The following is a 21532-nucleotide window of genomic DNA, read 5'->3' on the forward strand; positions in this document are numbered from 1 at the left end:
AACTCATGAACCACAAGATCATGACATGAGCTGAAGTCAGATGCTTCATCAGCTGAGCCCCCCAGACGTCCCTCAAGCTCTAATGACTCTTTACACCCAGGTAGTCCCATGACCATGTAGAATCAAGGACTTTCTTCCTCTAAGGTTTCTGTGGAATTCGGAAAATCTTTTATTCATCAATAAGTTCCAATCCATTTTCCACTGGGGCTAGCCGAGCTACCAAATAACATATCACTCTTGAACTGTAGCATCTACTCTTGACCTACTTTGAGTTAAAACTTGAATTTCTCAGGATCAATGAAAAAATATCTCTCTCCCATACCCCGACATCTATTCAATCAACAGTCTTCTCCCTGAATTCAATGCATCTCTCTGGTTTCTTCTAGGAAGAATGAGCATTCATCGAGCTAGTATTTTCTCCGTATTACATTTCAAACTTTACTATGTTTCCTTCCTGAACCCCACACTTCAAAGTAATTCAGTTACATGGAAACTTTTTTCCCCTAAAACAGACTTTGACACAGTATTCTTAATAACTGAAACTGAGACCAGATATGATTTGCACCAGTTTGGGTGCCGTTTTCAGTTACAAGTTCCTACTTGTTTATTTCATTTTCCGTTAATCATTTCTAAAACCACTAAATAGTGACTTGCTCAAAGCATGAAGGATTTCAAGGTGCACGTTGAAATCATTGTCAGATAATATGAGTGCATTTTGCAACAAAATCAATTTTACATGTTCATACTCAGTAGCAAAGGCAAGACACCTGCACTTTGAGTCCCTGCCCAGTGCGGTCAATGCTGACACCTTCTCTCACACCTACAGCACAAGATGCCTGGTACCCAAAATGTGTCACTCTGTCAACTCAAGGGTTACTTTTAAAATGTGACTCCTTTGATTGCTGTTTAGGAGAGAGGAGTTGAAGAATGAGAAGGAGGAGTTTAAAATTGCAAATGAGGGGAAACCTCAAGACCCAAAGTTTCTGAAATCTTTAGACACACAAAACCCTCTTCTTCTTTCCCCGTGCTACCCCAGAAGTAGTGCCCGCGAACACCTTGGAGCACAATTTCACACCCAGGGAATGGCCGGGTGCAGCTGTAGGAAGTGCAGTGGTGAATCAAACCAACTGCATCCACAACTTAACTAGAAATTATAACAACTTTTGGCGGCCCAGTACTTTTTAAACTTTTTTAGTGCTTTAGTTATTTTTGAGAGAGACAGAGTGTGAATAGGGGAGAGGCAGAAAGACAGGGGGAGACATAGAATCCAAAGCAGGCTCCAGGCTCTGAGCTGTCAGCACAGAGTCCAGAGCAGAGCTTGGATTCATGAACCATGAGATCATGACCTGAGCCGAAGTCTGATGCTTAACCAACCGAGTCCTCCAGGGGCCCATTGCCTGCCCAGTACTTCGAGTAAATCATTGTATTTTTAAATATTTCATTAAACAAAAAGGCAAATTAAGAGAACTGTTTCAGCCACATAGATCCAACAATCCTTGATAAGGATCTCTACCAGCGAACTTATAAACAATGACAATGCAGATAGTGAACCTCAACTTGACACACGAGGGCCCCCCCGCCCACTTTTCTCTTCCTTTCACTGCGATCTCTTCCTTCGCTCTGGCAGAAGTTCTTACTCAAGGGAAATGTCTCATCATCAGTGAGACTTCCAACTACCAAAACCCCTTGGTGCCCTCCTGCTCGAAACTCTTCAAGAAGCTTCTATTTTCTGTCCTCAGCTTTGCTGAGGTTACTACGAATCCTCTGTGTTAGAGTGAGAGCTTCATGAGGACAAGGGTCGTACCCCTTCAGCTCACATGGCTTTGCCAGCACCTTCTGCACAATGCTCAGCACACAGTAGGTTTTGTATACATTATGCATGCGTACAAGTAAGACTACAAAGTGGGTAAGAGGATGGGAATGGCATCATAATATGTCACTGAAACGCTTCTGTTCCGTGCTTTGCATATGTTTGTGTTTTCAAGAGACCATACAGCCTGGAGATACACTATACTTCAGAAACTGCGGCAAAGTTAAGGATTCTCATGATGTAAAAACAAAACCTAGATCATAATACCTGGCAAAAAGTGGGAGGTCTGGGGAAAGAGGCCATCAAGAGCACTTAAGAAGCCACAGACCAGCCGGCTGTAGATTCTCACCACTTACTGCAGGCCGGCCAGAAGAGCACACATTGCTCATTCGGTTGTGTATGTGCTAGAATGTCCTAATTAGAAGCTGTCTTGATCCAACGTTGCAAAGACAATTAATTGAAGTTCCTTTCCAATGGGCTCCAATTAACTTAAAAGGTAAATGGATGCTCTAAAATGCATATTCAAATAATGTTTAACTTTTCTGGAACCATTTAAAGGGTAACATTATATAATGCTGATTAAAGGTTTTTATAAAACTCACAAACCAGACATGACACAAAGTCTCAAAAGTAACAACACTTGGGGCGCCTGGGTGGCTCAGTTGGTTAAGCGTCTGGTTTCGGCTCAGGTCATGATCTCACGGTTCATGGGTTCGAGCCCCACATTGGGCTCTGTGCTGACAGCTCAGAGTCTGGAGCCCGCTTCAGATTCTGTGTCTCCCTCTCTCTCTGACCCTCCCTGGCTCATGCTCTGTGACTCTCTCTCAAAGTTAAATTGACATTAAAATAAGAAAAAAGCAACAACACTTGATGACATATTAACCAAATCACGTGGCTTTACATTAATTGTCTCGGCATTAGTTCATCAAGGTTTGTTAAATTAGCTTTAATTTTATTTATAAGTGATCATATTTTGTTGGAATCTGCAAATAATATTTTGGGCAGCATTAAAGAAAGTCAGAAAACCACAATTACTTCTAACTAAATAAAGATTCAAATCCAGATGGATACTTGCAACTAGGAACAACATATATTTGCTGAAGGATTGTCATCTTAACTTCTTTTTATTGCTAACATATATACTGCAGCACTGAAACAGTCAGAAGAATAGAGGAATATGTATCAAGTAAGTGCCCCCAATTTTTTCCAGAGGTGTGTATTCCATAGTTGTCATCCAGGGAAAATGGTAAACAGGACAAGGATGATGAAGAAGAAATGTGGAATTTACTTGATGTTCCAAGCAGAATGTGAATATTATTTTATTCGAAGGGAAAGCATGTAATGCCATTTTGTAAAATAAGTTAAACAATATTAATTTTATTTTAAAAGCATAATAGTTGCATACTCAAGTTTTCCTGGTACGGTAGCTGATTCAGAAAACATAATAAAATTAATTCTAATTTTGTTACAAATGTTATTTAAAAGCATGTATGATGAACTCCAGCTCAAATTATAGAGTAAATATATAAATGCAAAATTCTTTTTATAACACTGAGGAAAGGAGCTGACACTTGTATATTATCTACATTAAAGATAAAACAGGGGCGCCTGAGTGGCTCAGTTGGTTAAGCGTCCGACTTCGGCTCAGGTCATGATCTCATGGTTTGTGGGTTTGAGCCCCACGTCGGGCTCTGCACTGACAGCTCAGAGCCTGGGGCCTGTCTTCAGATTCTGTATCTCCCTCTCTATCTGACCTTCCCCTGCTCCCACTGGCTCTCTCTGTCTCAAAAATAAACAAAAAGCATAAAAAATTATAAAAAAAAATAAAACAGCTAGATTATAAAGTCTCTCTCTCTCTCTCTCTCACACACACACACACACACACACACACACACACACACACACCAGGAAGCAATACTGACTAATTAAAAGAAGGCAAGAAATGCCTTCTGTTAATATACAATTTCCAAAAGTGTCAAAATTGAGAATAAGAACTAATCCTGATTCCCAATTACTTTAGGAAATCATTTAGGAACATATCAAATCCCAAAAACAAGGTTCCCTCTTATCAGTAGCCCCTGTTCACGCAAAGGTGGTCTTTGTGATCCCGCAATGCAGAAAGCTCACCCTGTCCCAGTCTCTCCCCACTTTTCTTCTGCCATTCTGTCCCACAGAATTCAGTTCCTCTCACTTCATAAATTCTCTTTTGTTTCACAATACTGTTCTCTAAATATAAATAACTTGGGTTTTTTTTAAATATCTTATTCTTTTGGTCAAACTGATTAATCTAGTTCACCACCCAACATAAGTTTTCAGTTTTTAAAGGTCAAAAATCAGAATTTGACAAGATCAAACTTTACAGAAAAAAAACAATGTACATATATAGATGCATGTAATTTTGCACATCATTTCAAAGGGTTGCACCCCAGGTCCAGGACTGACAGTGAATGAGTGCGCATCAGTTGTGGCCAGGGTCCATTCTCATAGGCTGTGGTGTCCATTCTGATTGTCCAGGACAAACTAGTTGATAAATACATTGAATGGCATCCCTGCCTGGGACCATGGATACTGACCTAAGTAGCAGTGGTGTAAAATAATGGCATTGCCCCTTTATGATTACTAGACCATCATGACAATGGCACATGCTAAACAGAATTCGAACTTTGGACCCAGGAAGATCAAAATTGGCTTTTCCATTTAGCTTGTTGTGTGATACAAAGACATTTATTTATCTTTCTGAGCTTACTATTTCTCATCTGTAAAATGGAGATAATAATATCTTTGTCGTGGGGCTCCACAAAAGATTATATGAAAGGCATCTTTAAAAGCCTCGGGTAGAGTGGATCCCCACCAGATAGATGGTGATGATGGTGCTGTTGATGATGGTGGTGATGATGGTGGTGATGATGGTGATGATGGTGATGAGGACAGTGATGATGATGATGGTGATGATGGTGATGATGGTGATGATGGTGATGATGGTGATGATGGTGATGGTGGTGATGATGGTGATGGTGACGGGATGACCATGACAAGGATTATGTTAAAATGTATATCATTTAGATAACCTTCTTGACATCCTAAAATACTCTCCTTTGCTCTTGGGTAACTGAGTTCATAGTATCTTTCCTAAAAATTATATTTAATTCATAATAATTTCTGGTTTAAAACCCATCCATCCCCTAAAAATCATAGCTTGGTAGCATTAATTATGAGGCTATTGCCACAACTGTGGCAAATTTTGTCTTGAACATGGGGTTCTTAGATGAACTTTTACACATTAAACTCAGCAATCATATATTGAAAATGTATAAGGTACTCGGCACTAGATACATGAGAACTTTATGAACAACACATTATGACATACTAGAAACCAAAGCCAGAGGTGCAACAGCCTCAGATGAGAAAGATAACACATTTACAAAGCAAATAACATCTAAAATACCAACCAGGATACAGAAATGCAATAACGGCCGAGTGAATTTTAGCTGTATAAATGCTCTTGCCTTCACATTGTTTCACAGCAAACATTTCCAGGCTCCTGTGAAAATGTGGTGTATGATGAAAAGCAACATTTATTATCTTAGTTTGTATTAGTAACTCAATTTCCCTTAGGACTGCTATAGATGTAGAAGGGGATTGGAACTGAATTAACAAAGCTATTTGGGTAACAGTTGAAATGAGATCCAAGTATGAAATAATGTGTCTATAAATCTTTCTCTGTGTCTGTAAATTCTGTAATCCCTTGGGCTACTCTGTTGGTACCTGGAGGGCTAAGTGATTATTTTAATTAAAAAAAAAAACAGTAGGTGCAAATATAGGTTGTGATTTAGAGACAAGACTTAAATTTTTCCAAAGATATTTCATATATTCTGCATATGAAAATATCAGAATATATATATTTTTGCTTGCACTGCTGATAGTCCAACAAAGATCTAAAGACAAAGGGTACCTTTTAAATACCCATTAAGTCATCCAGACATCCAATAGAGACCGGGACAAACTATCATCTACAGGCTGCTGTTTGGGGTAGAGCTGGCAAGGAGGCTTGAGCCATGGTCTCTGCCTTCAGTGATACCACAGACCAGCTGGAGAGCAAGGGATGCAGACCAGCATCTCTGATGGTTGTAATGAGGTAACTGACTCCCAGAGACTTACAGAGAACCTGCTATGACTGCTCAGAGAGCTGCTTTGTTTATCAAAGGCTGAGCTAAGCCCTGAAGATGAGGAGGAGCGGAGATATGGAGAAGGGGAAAAGGGCCTCTTATGTAGTAGGAAAATGATGCTGCTCCAAGTGACCAGTTTTGTTGAGAAGCAAGACCGGAAAGTCAGGCCGGTGTCGGACTGCAGAGCACATGTGCCAGGTCGTGAACACTGGCTTAGGAAAGAGCCAGCTGAAGGGGCCAAACACACACACTCCTGAGGGGAGAGACCACGACTCACACCTCACGTCCTCAGTGTCTATATCGTGTCTGATACATGGTAGACGCTAAATGAGAATACGGGGAATAAAATGACAAGACCTTCACCTCAAAGGTTCAGTAAGTTGGATACACGTGGCAGCAGGGCATCCCACAAACTACATAACATTTAGACCTTCTTCCTAATAACTTGCCAGACTTTGGATACATACATTATGTTGTCCCAGACACAGTTTTCTGTCCGCAAGGTAGATATAATTATCTAGTTGAGGTATTTGTGAGGGTCAAAGGTAATGGACGCTGAGGAAATGTGGTAATAATGAGATTAGAGTTGTGCTAAAGAGGTGAGTGTGACATCTATTAAGGGTTATTCAAATATGGTTAGTGGTTACCGTATGTGTCAACTCAGCTAGTTTTTATTATTTTTTTAAAAAATAGTGTTTAATTTTGAGAGAGAGAGAATATGAGCAGTGGAGGGGCAGAAAGAGAGAGAGGGAGACACAGAACCCGAAGCAGGCTCCAGGCTCCAAACTGTCAGCACAGAGCCCAAATGCAGGGCTCAAACTCATGAAACATGAGATGGTGACCTAAGTAAGCCAAAGTCAGATGCTTAACCAACTGACCACCCAGATGCCTCTCAACTCCATTACTTTCGTGTGTCAATGTGGCTGAGCCAAGAGGTGTCCAGACTAAACATTATTCTCTTGGGTCTGTGGGGCATTTCTGTATGAGATCAGTGTTAGAGTCTGTAGACTCAGGAAAGAAGGTCGCTCCCTCCTCCAGTGTGAAGGGCCTCACTGAACCCTCGAGGGCCTGAAGAGAACAAAACAGCAGAGGAAAGAGGAATTCACCCTGTTTACATCCTGCCTGGCCAGCAGGGACACTGGTCTTCTCTCCTTGGACAGGGATTTACATCCACTCCGGTGGTTCTCAGGCCATTGGACTCAAACTGGAATCCACCACTGGATTTTGTGTATCTCCAGACTGCAGATGGTAGATCCTGGGACTTCTCAGTCCGCATAAGCACAGGAGGCCAGTCCTCCTAACGGATCTCTTCACAACACACACACACACACACACACACACACACACACACACACCTCCTACTGGCTCTGTTTTTCTGGAGAACCCTGACTGATACAACAAAAAAAAGTCAATGGCCACCAAAGCGGAAATGGGGAAATAAGAACTGAGATGAGAGATGCTCTAAGGTAAAGATCGTAAGGAGTGGACATGGTAGGCAAGGGCTGGCACAGATCTACTTCTGATAACGTGGACAAAATAAAGTGCCGGTGCTCAAAAATAAAACAGAGCGATGGATGGTATGTTAGGAAGAATGGTCAGGGCGATCCTGTCAAAGAAGGTGGCATTGGAGTTGAGATGAATGCGTGGAAGTCTTCCAATAAGAATGAAAAGAACACAGTCCCTGATGCAGGAGTCCAAAGAACAATCTAGAAGCCCCCTTGGCTGGAGAACTATGAAAGAGTGGAGGGTCACAGAACTTGTGCTTAGAGAGAGAGTGGCAGGTCACATCAGTGGAGTGTCACGGGCCACGCATGGTTAGGTTTTGAATTCTGTCCTCAGTGTGATGAGCAGGCATTAGTTTATACACGTGAGACATAGTTCTAGAAGGATCACTCTGGATGCCTGTTTGAAGAGTAAGCTGTGGGAATTCCAGACTGGAGAGGAAAGAAAGGTCCGTTAAGAGGCCCCTGCGTCTACAGTCTGAGGGGTGATGGCGATTTTGACTGAGGGTAGAGGTGGGGACATAGGAAGTGACCAGATTCAGTTTGCAGGAGGGTTGACAGGGCTTGCAGGTAAATTAGATAAGAGACCATGTGAAAAAGACAGGAGCAATGACTGAAAGATGCTCATCCTTAGCCACTACTGAGTGAATAGCAGTGTCGTGCACGGAGGCAAAATGGCCTCTTGTAGGAAAGGCAGTCTTGGCAAAAATATTTAGGGTTTCGTTTCGCACAGGTGATAGTTGAAATGCTTCTGTCCATCTTACTACGTGTCTGGAGGGCAGATGGATATGTAAAGTCAGAGTCAGGGAGAGAGACAGAGCTGGGGATGGCAATTTTGTAGTCATCAATGTAGAGCGGGGTATCAAGCTGTGGGTCTGGATGCCATTTCTTAAAAATGGGCAACAACAGACAACGGCCTCTAAGACTGGAACCTGATATCAGTTCTGAGGTCGGAAAGATAAGGAGAAGTCAGCAGGGGCAAGGGAGGGGCAGTGGCCCAAGAGGGGTGGGGGTGGGGGGCAAACAGAGGACTTCGGTGTCCCAGAAAAGTTATGCACAAAAACGGCCATTGCACTGCGGGACCTGAGGTTAGTTGGAAGCCTGGAGAACAGAAGTAGGGTTGAAAATCAGACTAGAATAAACAAGCAAAGAAAGAGAGACAGTGAGTCTAGATCATTCTCACAGAGTTTTCCTTTCCTAGGCCAGAGAAATTGGGTAGTAAATGGTCAGGGTGAAGAAATCATGGAAAATTATTTACTAAATCACATGCAACTTGGGAGATATCATGGCAAGTTTGTGTGTGGATGGAAAAAATCAGACACAGGTTTTCCTAGTAAAGATTTACAAAAGTCTGTAAGGTATTATCACCCTTGTAGATATGGGGAAAAAAACGAGTTTCCCAGGGCAATAGGCTTGCCCAAGACAGCATATGAATTAGAAGTGTTGAGAAGAAATTTCATTCAGCTCCACTGATTTCTAAGGAGGAGATTCAGTCCATTGGAACAAATATACACAGTGACCATAAACTGATTTTTACCTCAGGTCTGAACGAGGCAAAGTTAGATTTCAAATAGCAACGGGAGTACCTGACTTTGGATTAAACGCAAAATCTCCAAATTCCTCATTAGTTCAACAACATAGTTTTTGTCTGTTTGTTTTATAATTTAAGGATTGGGGGGAGCTCCCAGCGCCGAGCAGATTCATGCACAGAACACTTCAGTGTCAGACAGGTGGCCGGAAGTTTCAGGAGAGAGTAGGGTGACGGGAGCCGGACACCTCGGAAACATGCAATTTGTTTAACTAAGACGACTCGGTGGGAATAAATGAAGGCACAAAAAAGTTGAAAAATCTCGCGCGTGCTAGTTGAAGCCTTGGAAGCAGAGTCAGGATTTGGACCTGCTTCTTTTTAGAGTGAGAGCAGCTCTGGACCAAAGCCGCAGGTGAAGAGGAAGGTTGAAGGCAGCATTGGGAATTGATTGGAAGGTTTTTGATGGAGGCAGGGAGTGCCGGAGAGAAGGAGTAGATGTCTGTTCGTTCTGCCGGTAAGTAATTACAGAAAGGACCCGGAGCCAGCGCCGCTCCAAAGAAGAGATCAGCTGCTTTCACATGTAAAAATCTCTGTTTTAATAGGAGAGTGCTCATACTGAAGCTATGACAACTCAATTATTGCTACTACCTTTGCTAAGAAATACCTGTGTGTTACTATGGCAAAGAGATAGTGCTAACACCAATAATTCAGCGCATTCTCCCGCACTGTCGCCGTGCCAGTAGCTTTGCATTTGCACAAAGAAATGCTATGTCCTTCTTGAAATATATTATTTTTTTAGGAATAACACAAATGTAAGGATGTATGGTACCAAAATAATTTTTGCTTTTATTCCAAATTGGTTTCCTCATGTATATATCAAACCACAGTAAATTAGATCCTAGCTATTAGGAGAGGTGGAAGGGGCACACTTCATCCATTAAACTGAGGCATATATTTAGGCCCACAGACTGGCTGAGATAATAGAATGAACCAAAAGATGCTTTTTAATGACAATAAAAGTATTTTAAAGTAATTAATCCATGTTCAAAATCTTTTTTAAGAAGTAAGAGCTGGAGCCCCTCCTTAACAAAGGCTTCTAGAGTCCTGAGAATGGTCCTCCCCTTACCTTGACTCTTGTCCCTGGACCAGCGCTGGGTGGATGCAACTGAGCACCGCAGCGGAGACATGAAGGCGTCAGCTCCAGGGCCGGGGGCGGAGGTGAAAGGCTGAAACAATGGAGCGCAGGCAGAGGGGCCTGACTCTCGCCCCCTTCACCGGGATCACTGATTATGAAAACAATCTATTTGAAGATCAAATTAAAACTCTCATTAGGATCAAGGCACCTGGTTGACTCAGTCAGTTAAGCCTCTGATTCTTGATTCGGGCCAGGTCATGATCTCATGGTTTCTGGGATGGAGCCCAGTGTCAGGCTCTGTGCTGACAGTGTGAAGCCTGCATGGATTCCCTCTCTCTCCCTCCCTCCCTTTCTCTTTCTCTTTCTCTCTCTCTCTCTCTCTCTCTCTCTCTCTCTCTCTCTCTCTCTCTCTCTCTTCTCCTCCTCCTCCTCCTCTTTCTCTCTCCCCCTCCCTTCACTCTCTATTTCTCAAAAAATTATTCTCATTAGGATCAAGCATACCAATTAAAAGGTGGGAAGTGTTATATTCATATTTAACAAAATCACTCAAAATCCAACCGCTATATGGAAGCCCAAGTCACGTGGACCTCCTCCCTGAAGCCTTGGCCAATCCAACCAGCTGTCCACCCTCAGTTCCAAGTCCCCACAATACCTGGGGTAGATGTTTTGGGAAAGAAACATATTCTCCTTTCTGTTCTCGCTTGACTTGGTCCTGTCTGATTTCCTCAACTAATCTTTAAGCTATATGTGGAAAAGACTGAAACGTGACCCAAAATAGCTGTTAAATAAATGAAAGAAAATTTGCTTAGCAAATAGGGTCCGCAGCATGTGACTGTCACTGAGAGAGGTTGCTATCTTCCAGGTGATGGAAACATGATTGAACTATTTCAAATATATGTTAATCCATAATTGTATATTATATAACATGTGTTATATAATATGTGATATCTATTATTATACTCAGGGATGTGAACATGCAGTCAAAGTCTCTACTTCCTCTTTCAGTAGGAGTCACACACGATAACTATACCATTTGGTACAAGTTCTCTGTTCACATATAACCTAGTAAGTTAGTAATACGTTTTTGTAATTATTCAGTTTTTTTAGATTCAATTCTTTTGAATCAACCTGGGTAAGCCCGTAGTTACTGAATTCTGCCTTGTGTAAATGTCAGCTCATTTATTTACTTGGCGCAAATACTAGGCAATATGGTTTTGTTTTTGAGTCATTAGTTCTAGGTTTACATGTGGGCTCTGGTATTTACCAGCTACGTAATTCTGGGTAAGCTATTAACTGGGGTAAGTTAATTAACCTTCCCAGGCATAAGTTTTCCCATTGAGAAGGTGAGGCTGGCGCCTCACCGGACTGCTCAGAAGACTGAGGATGACGTCTGTGAAGCATACTTAGCAAAGAGGGACCCTCTGTCACCATCACTGTCATCCTTTCCAGTGTGACCGGCTGAATTGCTGGGTGTAGGTTTAACTACAGGAATCCCTAGCAGAAAAATCCCAAGTCACTGAAACACTCATTACTTTGGGGAATGAATTCCAAGTCACAAACTAAGAACTTGAACAGACTGTTTACAGCTCTTTTCCTGACTGTGAAATATGGTGGAGGCCATTTCATGTACCAACACATAATTTCAAAAGACAGGAATTTAAATCAACACTAATTAAAATATCTATGCTTGTATGTAAATAGATTACAGCTGAAAAATAATTAAATGTAATTTTATTAATCAAGTGAGTGCAGAGAAGAGGAGAGGTTGAAGTGGATAGAAAAGCATTTCTCTATCGGCACATCTTTTTTATGAGATTTAAAAAGTCATAATTAATCTACTCCAAGCAAAAAACAGTAACATGGCTATCAGAGAACAATCATTTTAAAATGAAATAATATAAAAGATTCTTTGATACTGTTGAAATAACTCTCCAGGCCCAAGATGGCCCTTCAGCTTCAAGTAAGCTACATTTCTCTTAAAAATGAATGGTTTGGGGGCACCTGGGTGGCTCAGTCAGTTAAAGTGTCCAACTTCAGCTCAGGTCGGGATCTCGCTGTTTGGGCGTTTGAGCCCTGAGTCGAGTTCTGTGCTGACAGCTCAGAGCCTGGAGCTTGCTTTGGAGTCTATGTCCCTCCCTCTCTCTGCCCCTCCCCTACTCACACTTTGTCTTTCTCTTTCAATAATAAAAAACATCAAAAATTAAAAAATAGAATAATAATGAATGGTTTTATAGCTAATGAATTTGGAAATCTGACTGAGATAGTACAAGAATATGGTTCGGTTGAGCAGGCATTGGAATCAAACAATTCCAGCCAGAATCTTGACTCGCTGTTTATCTGATTAATGATCTCAGGGAAGCTACTCAAACTTTCTCAGGTTCAGTGTCCTTATTTATAAGTTCAAGACAATCTTAGTATCTAAATTGCAGACTACTTTGGAGATCACATAAACCAGGTGAAATGCCTAAAATGATGCCTCCCACTTTCAGTCCCCTACTTGAAGGATTAGATGCCGGAAACATTAGCCAACCAGAGACACGCCACTACCCTGGCACTGAGCCACACGTAGTGTGGGACTCTGGTCCCAGCAAGAAGGGACACGAACCAAGATCTGGCCCAACTGACTGCCTGCAGGACTTGAGACTAGAACACAGCAAAGAGAAACTAAACCAAACCTAGAAATCCCAGTACGTTGGTGAGACAGACAGAAAGCCAAGTTCAGGGAGGCTGAGCCTTCACAGGGCAGAATGCCTGAGAGGAGTGAGCTGCACAGAGAGATGACCCGGAGATTATGGTTGAGTATTCATATGTACATGTGTGTCACGGGACATTAGTTCAGGTGTGAAAAACATTCTTAGGTCCATTCCTAGAAATAATATAAAAGATTCTTAGGTACTGTTGAAATAACTCTCCAGGCCCAAGATGGAGCCACCCGGGCCCTGGTGGCACGTTAGCCGACTGAAGCTTGGTTAACTTCCGGGCCACGTGGATGGTCCGCGGAACCAGAAACACGGTGGATTCACTCACGCCACCCCCAGACCCGCAGGCTGACTGGGTAGCCCCAGCTAATCAGGTAGCTTATAGTCGTGTCTTCCTTGTTCCTTATTTCTTATTTTGTGGAAGCTTTCTGCCACCCGCACCCCACTGTCATTCTCTGAAAGGAGAATGCCGTCTACAGCCATACCACCCTGAACGTGCCTGATCTCGTCCGAAAGGAGACTGCCTACCCCATGACGTGCTGAAGTTTGCCTGTGTCCCCTACTTGTCTTCTTTAATCATATTTTAACAGTATTTTCTGCTACCAAGCAGCACACTCCAGGGACCTGAAAACATCTGCAGGCCTACTGTGAGTTGCTTTAGGCCTTCTGAATCTGCCGCGGGTCTGAAGGAGCACTGCTAAACAGATAGCTCTACACAGAGAGGCGTCCATTATCCTGCTGGCAATGACTTAATGTCACCAATCCCTTCATTTACTGAAAGGGCCTTCGCAAACCATTTTTCTGAGAAGTGCTGGGCATTTGAGTGATTTTAAGTCACTAAGTAACTCTGGAAAAATTAATTCAACAGGATTGGATATATGAATATCAGCACTGTCCTTGCTAATGTGATTTTTTTAAAAAGTACTTTTTCTTTCGTTTATTAATTTTTGAGAAAGAGAGCACAAGTGGGGAGGGGTAGAGAGAGAGGGAGACATAGAATTGGAAGCAGGCTCCAGGCTCTGAGCTGTCAGCACAGAGCCGGACACGGGGCTCGAACCCACAAACGTGAGATCATGACCTGAGCCGAAGTCGGAGGCTTAACCGACTGAGCCACCCAGGCACCACTTGGGATTTCATTTTGATGCAGTACCTGGACTGCAAAATTCATCCTATTCCTTCTGGCTTCCTGGTTAAAATGATCATTTCTAGGACTAAGAATGACAATTTTCTTTCTTACCCTGTGTTTTTCATGGAAACTTAGAAAAAAAAGAAGAAATTGAGAAACATATTATGACAGGTGATCATCTGCAAACACACAACTCTTTCGATGTCTGCCACGTTGAGCTTCATCTTATAGCATCTGTACTGGCAATAGAAACGGTGCTTGGCTGTCGAAGTGAGTGGTGCATACAGTGAAAAAAAAAGTCACAATAGTGACGACTGGAAAATAAAGCTGAGTGTGTGTGTGTGTGTGTGTGTGTGTGTGTGTGTGTGTGTTTCAGTAGAGAGAAGCTCTTTGCTTTCCCAGCTTTCTTTCAGTAAAGAATGCTGTCATTTTGGTCCATTCCTTGTCATCTTTCATAGCAAAACAATGCCACAGGGGAAAGAGACAACTGTCACATGTATGAGAGGACTGCCAAAGAGCCTGAAACCAGTACAAAAGGATCTCCCTCACCAGTTGCAGAAAAACGGCAACTCCATCCAGCGCACACAGGTGGGTGTGTCAGAGCTACTCATGTTATCAAAGCTCGATTTTTCTCAACAAAAGCCTGTATTACATTCATTTTTTTAGCATAAGGATATTATAAGATTCTATATGATCTTATGACTATCTTAAACAGGTCTGTTCATATTTCTGCAAACTGACTTTGATGCAATTTTTCAAAAAGTCACTTGAAATATGTCTTAAAAAATAAGTTTTGTGAGTTTAAAAAAATGTTTTTTTGGAAAGCTGGAGCAGGTACAAAATCTAAAACCTTGAAAGTATACCTCTGAGCCTTCAAACTCAAATCAAATTTACTTGATGCTTTGTTTTCCAGTGGGTTTTGGTTGATCAAATGAGATGCATCTGGAATCCTTCAGATGCTCAACGTGCAGTGAAGGGATTTAGGAAACTCTAGTTCGACCTAATGTATTTACATGTCTTAATGTTCAATTAGCATTCAAATTAACCGAATGAACTTCAACACCTTTTGTTTTATTGACTATTTATTTTAAGACATGCCACAGAAATGAAATAAGTAGAACATGTTTGGCTGGGAGGAGATATGTATAAGTTGCCCATGGCAATCAGTCTCGGTAATAGAGATATTTGAAAAGTGTGCAGGTGATTCAAAAACAAATATGTGACTCTGCTATACGTTTTATCTTCTAGAAGTAATGTAGTCTATTGTAAGGAAGGAAAGGCAGCCAGAGAGGATACTGGCATGGGAGGTTAATGCACAGAGAATCCACTGCACAGAGCCAATCACCCCAGTAGATGGAAGTAACCCTTTACCTAGCGTTAAAGAAGAGTGAATCTAACTAAGACTATTTGTGTGTTATCTGGTCTGAACACAGCACACTCAAATGAGATGATTACAAAATAAAAAATCTGTAATGTATCGCGGGGAAGCTCGATATAAACTATAGGTTTAACCATGAGTACACAAACACAAGACCACACGTATAAGTGCAGATGTAGACATTACCTAAATGTTCACAAAACTCTGATACAAAATTCCAATGCATTGGAGAAGTACGGAAGCAAGAAAAACGGAGAGTGGCCAATTAAGAAACACGCGGAGAAAGATGAAAATGCATCATAAGGGCCAGCATGGTGGTAAGGCACAGGCTCAGGTGACAGCGATGGAGAAGCTCAGGTGCTAATCGTGGCACCTGCAGCACATGAAGCGTCGCAGATGAGAGCAGGAATCTCAGAGTCAGACCTCCCGGACGCAACCCTGTCTCCACTCACTAGAGACATGGCGGGGGCCAAGTAAGCTCACACACCGTGTCTTAGGTCCCTCATCTCAAAGTGGGGATGGGCACAGTCCCTTCACTTCAGGCTCGTTACGAGGACTGAAGCAATGTTCACGAAGCGCTTAGACCTATATGTGTCTATTAACTGACTGACCACCCCAATTTCTTGGGTTTTTCATTTATGCAACAAGTAATACCATTGACCCCAAAAAGTAGTTTCAAGGAGTGCATTTGTTCATCTATGGACGGCATTGGCCATCGTAACTGAACCAGGGTCAGCTTCCAATAAGTGTTATAGTTGTAAATATTGTTACTATAGTAAAGAGCTAAAATATAACACGCGCCTGTTGCGTGTTTGAAAATGTTCTAGGCATTTTACATTTTTATGTATTCATTTTCTCCTAATAATAACCTTTGAGGTGGATTTTATCATTACCCCCATTATTCAGATGGGGAACTGGGGACAGGTAAATAAGCATAATAAATAATCCTTGTCTTAGAAAGCTAGTAGAATTGAATATGACATTTAGTTATGAACCAAGGCATTAAACATAATTAGTTTTGCCAAGCAACACTCTAGGGCTTTCTTTCGTAGGTACTTCCTGATTTTGTGAATGAGCTGGTCAAGATAATTTGCTGTGTTGGCACCTGCACACAGCCAATGTTTCTCGGAGAGGTTCTTTATGTATTCTTATGTGTGAGAGTTGCTGAACGCTATCAGAGGTAGCTAGCTAGCTGTCTCTCTAACATACATCTTCTCCTTCTTTCTTAATGAGTTATAAATATTCGAGGAACTGAAATACCCACCCACAGTGCTATATTTCCAGCTTCCCTTGCAGCTAGGAGGAATTATTGACTAAATTCTGTCCAGTGAAATGTAAGCAGAAGGTTAGAGTTTTGTGTCTATAAATTCCTAAAATACAAAGCCTGAAGGACACCGCTGATGGAAACTGTCTCACTCCTTTTGCCTTTTAATGTTTGTAGTATGGACTCGATGCATGATGTTCCATAAAACATCTCCAGCCAAGAGATGACCTTAAGGACAACACCAAGCACAGAGGGCAGTGATGCATGAAAAAAGGAGAGGAACCGGATCCTTGATGTCACGGTGATGTATATCAGCCTTAGACCACCTCCCGCTGAACTTCTACTAGAGAGAAAAATACACTTGATTCTGTTTTAGTCACTGTAATTTTTGGTCCCTGTTCCTAGCAGCTGAATGCAATTCCTGATACAAGCAGCCATGTGAACCAGACATCAAGGGCAAACGGGATATATCTAAAGAAAATAAGAATGCTAATAATTATTTGCAGTAAAGCATGAGTACATGTTATGCAAGAAGTAGCACAGAGGAGAATGAGGTTGTCCAGGGGAAAACTGTTACTTCTATTTGTGTAGGTTCTTAGAGGGGGTGAAGTTTGGATCGAATCTTGAAACATCAGAAGGCATTCAATAAAGTAGGAGTGAAGGGAGAGGCTGTAGCCATTCCAGACAAAGAGAACTTGGGGAAAAAGGCACATGGAGGCATGAGTCATTTTAGATGCTTCTGAATCAAACTGGTATTAGTCACTGGGCTCAAAAATATATAATTTAGTGCAAAACAGATAGCATGTTTGATTGAATAAGACATTATAAAACTTATCTGGCTCATTTAAAGAAATCTACATATTCTTCTCCATTTAATTTGCCTAAAAGCAGTTTAACCTTAAGAGGGGAGCGAGGGGAGGGAGAGGCTGGTGAAGGAGCTGGCCTTCACAGCCCGTCTCTCAGAATGCAGGTGTGAAATAGCCTATATCGACCCGTTTTCCCTCCACACGTTGGATGAGCCTGACAAAGCATGCTGAGAGAGAACCTGAGAGGCAGCCTTCGGAAAAGTACGAATCCCCAACAAATTAATATTCTCTCATCCTGATAAAAACAACATAAAATATGCACGATGGGTTTTAATATTCATGACTTACATCTTTCAAGAGATTGGCGAGATATCAAATGTAATACAATAACAAGAAAACACTTTGAGGAGGTATTCAAAGTACTTCACAGAATTAATGAATTCTTGCACTCTCCTTGAGAGAAAGAAAAGAGGCAGAAATTATTCACCAACCTTGCAGACAAGTCCAATGGCTGAAGGCTATTCTCAGAAGGTCGTAAGGTCCAGCTATCTGGTCCTCCAAGCCTTGGGCTTCCTCACCGTGTCCGTGAGTAGGAGCACACAGGCAGTCCCATGCGTGGTGTGGGCAGACCTCCAAGGAGACCTTTAACAAGGGCCCAGATGTGTCCACCATTTGCAGAATGTGCACCATGGCTTACAGTTTACTTTATACACGTCTTGTAGTTCTGATTGCAAAACTGGGAAAATGCTTATCTTGGAGTAAGTTGAAAGCTAATGCCCCACTCGTGGTGCCAACCCTAAACTTGAACTTCTGCAGAGGTGGAACTTCCCTGTCACATGACACTGTGACAGCCACCATTGTCATGGGCACCACATTTTAACCATTCTTACAGATTTCATTTTGTTGGCACACTTATAACAATAATAATAGTAGTATTAATTGTAATGGTGGTAGTAGTAGTTGTCGTCGTAGTAGTGAATACTTGTTAGGACATAGTATGTGCTGGTCATTTTTCTAAACATTAACCAAATTAGTTAAACCCACAATATACTTACTAGTTTTACTTTCCAGATTAAGTAATTTGCCCAAGGACACATACTTAATAAGATTTGGAACCAGAATGCAAATCAAGACTCTCATTACTATTGCCTAACAAATAAGCTAGACCCAAAAGAAGTTCTCTTTTTCTTAGAACTTTTGACCATGCCTTCGAAGATGTTATACGGCTTGGGTTCAGTCAGGAGTTCCCTTTACTCCATGGTATAAACCTCCTGTGTCCAACCTCCCCAAACGAGGACGATCATATACATTAACTTTTGAGGGAAATACACCCCTTTAAAATGTCATTTCAACTCATCTTCTTTTTAAAAATACTCCCAATATTATCACATGCTATGCATAACTTGAATATTATCTCTTATTTTCTCACTAATTTGATCAATGAATCCTGCGGTGTGCTTAGCCACGGTCTCTTCCCTATTCTAGTCCTTCCCATCTCCATTTCTGCTGGCTGACATGCTGTTTCCCTGGCCGGTATCCAACTCCTTCCTTCCTGCAAGGGTCGTACTACATGGTGTCCCCTCCAAATGGCCTTCACTGGGCTCCCCCATCCTACCTGCCCCCTCTTTCTCATCTCACCCTGGTTATTTCCTCCATAGTACTTCCCTCAATTTCTAAATACCACAAGTTATTTATTTTATGTCTCCTCCATCCAATGCTTGAGTTCGTAAGTTCCTTGATAACAGGGCTGACATTTACCTCCACTTTGCTCACTGGGGCCAGAAACACTGCCTACAGCATGATGGTTGATCACAGTGTCTTGTTGAATGAGTAAATATTCTCTGGCTTCTTACAAGAAAGAGCCCCCAAGATGAGACTTGAAGGATGAGTAAGACTTGGTGGGAACATCCATTCAGAATGTTCCCGAATTCCAGCTACACGTATGCACTGTCTTTGGGGCAGCCCTGGCCAAGGCTGCACTCATGTCCTTGTTCTCTTGGCCCTGCTCATCCTTAGTGAAGAGCGTCCATCAGATCCAAACCAGAAACTCAGTCAGCCCTGATGACTACCTAACCATCAGTCCTCAGACTCAGTCACCAAGTTCTGCCAATTCTGCCTCCACAGCTTAGGGTTTTATAATCTGCTCACCATGACTTCTCCTTCTTTTGTTTCTCCAGATCCCTCATTAAACTGTGGCTTCTGCCATACTGAACCACTTCTAATTTCCCAAATTAATATGCACGTCTTCTCAGGTGTCCATGCTCTGGTGAAAGCTATTTTGGGAGCATCTGGGTAGCTCAGTCAGTTAAGCATCCAACTCTTGATTTTGGTTCAGGTCATGATATCATGGTTCATGGATTTGAGCCTCTCATTGGGCTCTGGGCTTATGGCACGAAGTCTGCTTAGGATTCTCTCTGTCTCCTTTTCTCTTGCTACCCCTCCCCCATTCTCTCTCTCAAAAATCAATATTTAAAAAAATCTATTGCTGCTGCTTATGTTGTATGACCTTTTGCACTTTATCAGTGTAGATAAACCTAGCTCGTTCTTCAAAATTGCAGAGATTACCTAGTTTTTTGTTGGTGGTGGTGGTGTTGTTTTTAATGTCCACTCACACAAGCCAGGCTGAGTTAGGTACCTTCTTTTTTTTTTCCAAGTCCATCAAATACATTCCTGTTTCTTTTATTACACTAGAGACCAGATTGTCCCAGGTGCCTCCTCCTTGACCTCAGCTCCATGTGAACAAAGCCAGTGTCTTCCAACTCATTCCACCTGGGGCTGGCACAGTGGCTGATATGTGATTGTGCACAAGGTTGGTTCAAATGAGGACTGGTGCAGTATTAGACCAAGGGCAAGTCTCAGGAGTATTATAAATGGTAGGAGGAGATGCAGGTTGGAAGAGATGGGCCTTTCAAAATAGAACACTGGAATCAACCCTGGAGGTCAATGAAGTGCATACCATATTATAATAGTGATCATTTTTAAAAATTAGTATTTATTGAAAAAATGTTGTAATTGCGTATACAAATAAATAAAAGTAAAACATAGTTCCCTTCGTTAGGAAATTGCAATGTCATTGGGGAAACAGATATATCGAATAGCTATATAACAAGACAGAATTAAATAAATGTTAGAGCAATAAGTTATGCATGATGAGAATTCAGAAGGAGCAGCTCTTCCCCATTTGAACGTTCCAAGAATAACACAAACACTATAACCCAACATGGAACTAATCCTTCTCTCCGTGAACCATCTACCTCCTAGATTATCGACCTCATTCTTTTTTAAAGAATAATTTTAATTAATTGATTGATTGATTGATTTAGAGGGAGAGCAGGAGAGAGTGTGAGTGGAGGAGAGGGGCAGAGGGAGAGAGAGAGATTTCCAAGCAGGCTCCACGGCCAGCGTGAAGTGGGGCTCTATTCCATGACCCTGGGATCATGACCTGAAACCAAAATCAAGAGTCAGGTGTCAACTGACTGAGTCACCCAGGCATTCCTCTATTTCATTCTATCGTGACTAATAAATTCTTTACCCATATTGCAGCATGCCATCTTGTCCCTTTTCATTTATCTCTGATAAATCTAATCTGAATCATGATGCCAGTGATAATAACTCCTTTTTAAAGTAATTAATTTGTTCCATTTTTTTTTATTAAGGGTATATTTATATAAGGTAAAATTCAACCTTTGTAGTAAACAGTATTACAAATATTGATAGGTGAACACAGTTATTTAACTACCATCAAGGTCAAGTTATACAACAATTTTATCAGCTCAGCAATTCATATCACCTCTGCCAGCCTTTGGTGACCACCGATCTGTGTACTGTCCCTATAGTTTTGTCATTCATATGTCACGTAGCGTTTTGAGTCTGGCATGTTTCACATGCAGATGCATCTGAAATTGATCTACATTGTATCAGTAATCCATTCCCGTTAATACCGCTAGTTTCCTATCATATAGATGCACCATGGTTTGTTTATCCCTCAGCCAGTTGGAAGACATTTGGGCTATTTTCTGTTGTTGTCTTTTACAAATAAAGCTGATTTAAACATTAGTGTACGGGTTTTTACGTGGACATAAGTGTTCATCTCCCTTGGGTAAATACGGAGGAGAGAG

General features: G+C 41.7%; 1 protein-coding gene across 1 annotated transcript in view; it reads right to left on the reverse strand.

Annotated features, from left to right (window-relative positions):
- PRKN (parkin RBR E3 ubiquitin protein ligase) overlaps positions 1-21532 on the reverse strand; it is a gene marked incomplete at its 5' end in the record, with an annotated part of 1091762 nt that overhangs the window by 743303 nt on the left and 326927 nt on the right. The window contains one exon of the mRNA XM_029943267.1: positions 10133-10306. Within this exon, the coding sequence (XP_029799127.1) occupies positions 10133-10306 (174 nt within the window). The remainder of the gene's footprint in view (positions 1-10132; positions 10307-21532) is intronic.

The sequence above is a fragment of the Suricata suricatta genome, chromosome 7 (genome assembly GCF_006229205.1).
Source record: "Suricata suricatta isolate VVHF042 chromosome 7, meerkat_22Aug2017_6uvM2_HiC, whole genome shotgun sequence".
In the NCBI taxonomy this organism is placed as follows: domain Eukaryota; kingdom Metazoa; phylum Chordata; class Mammalia; order Carnivora; family Herpestidae; genus Suricata; species Suricata suricatta.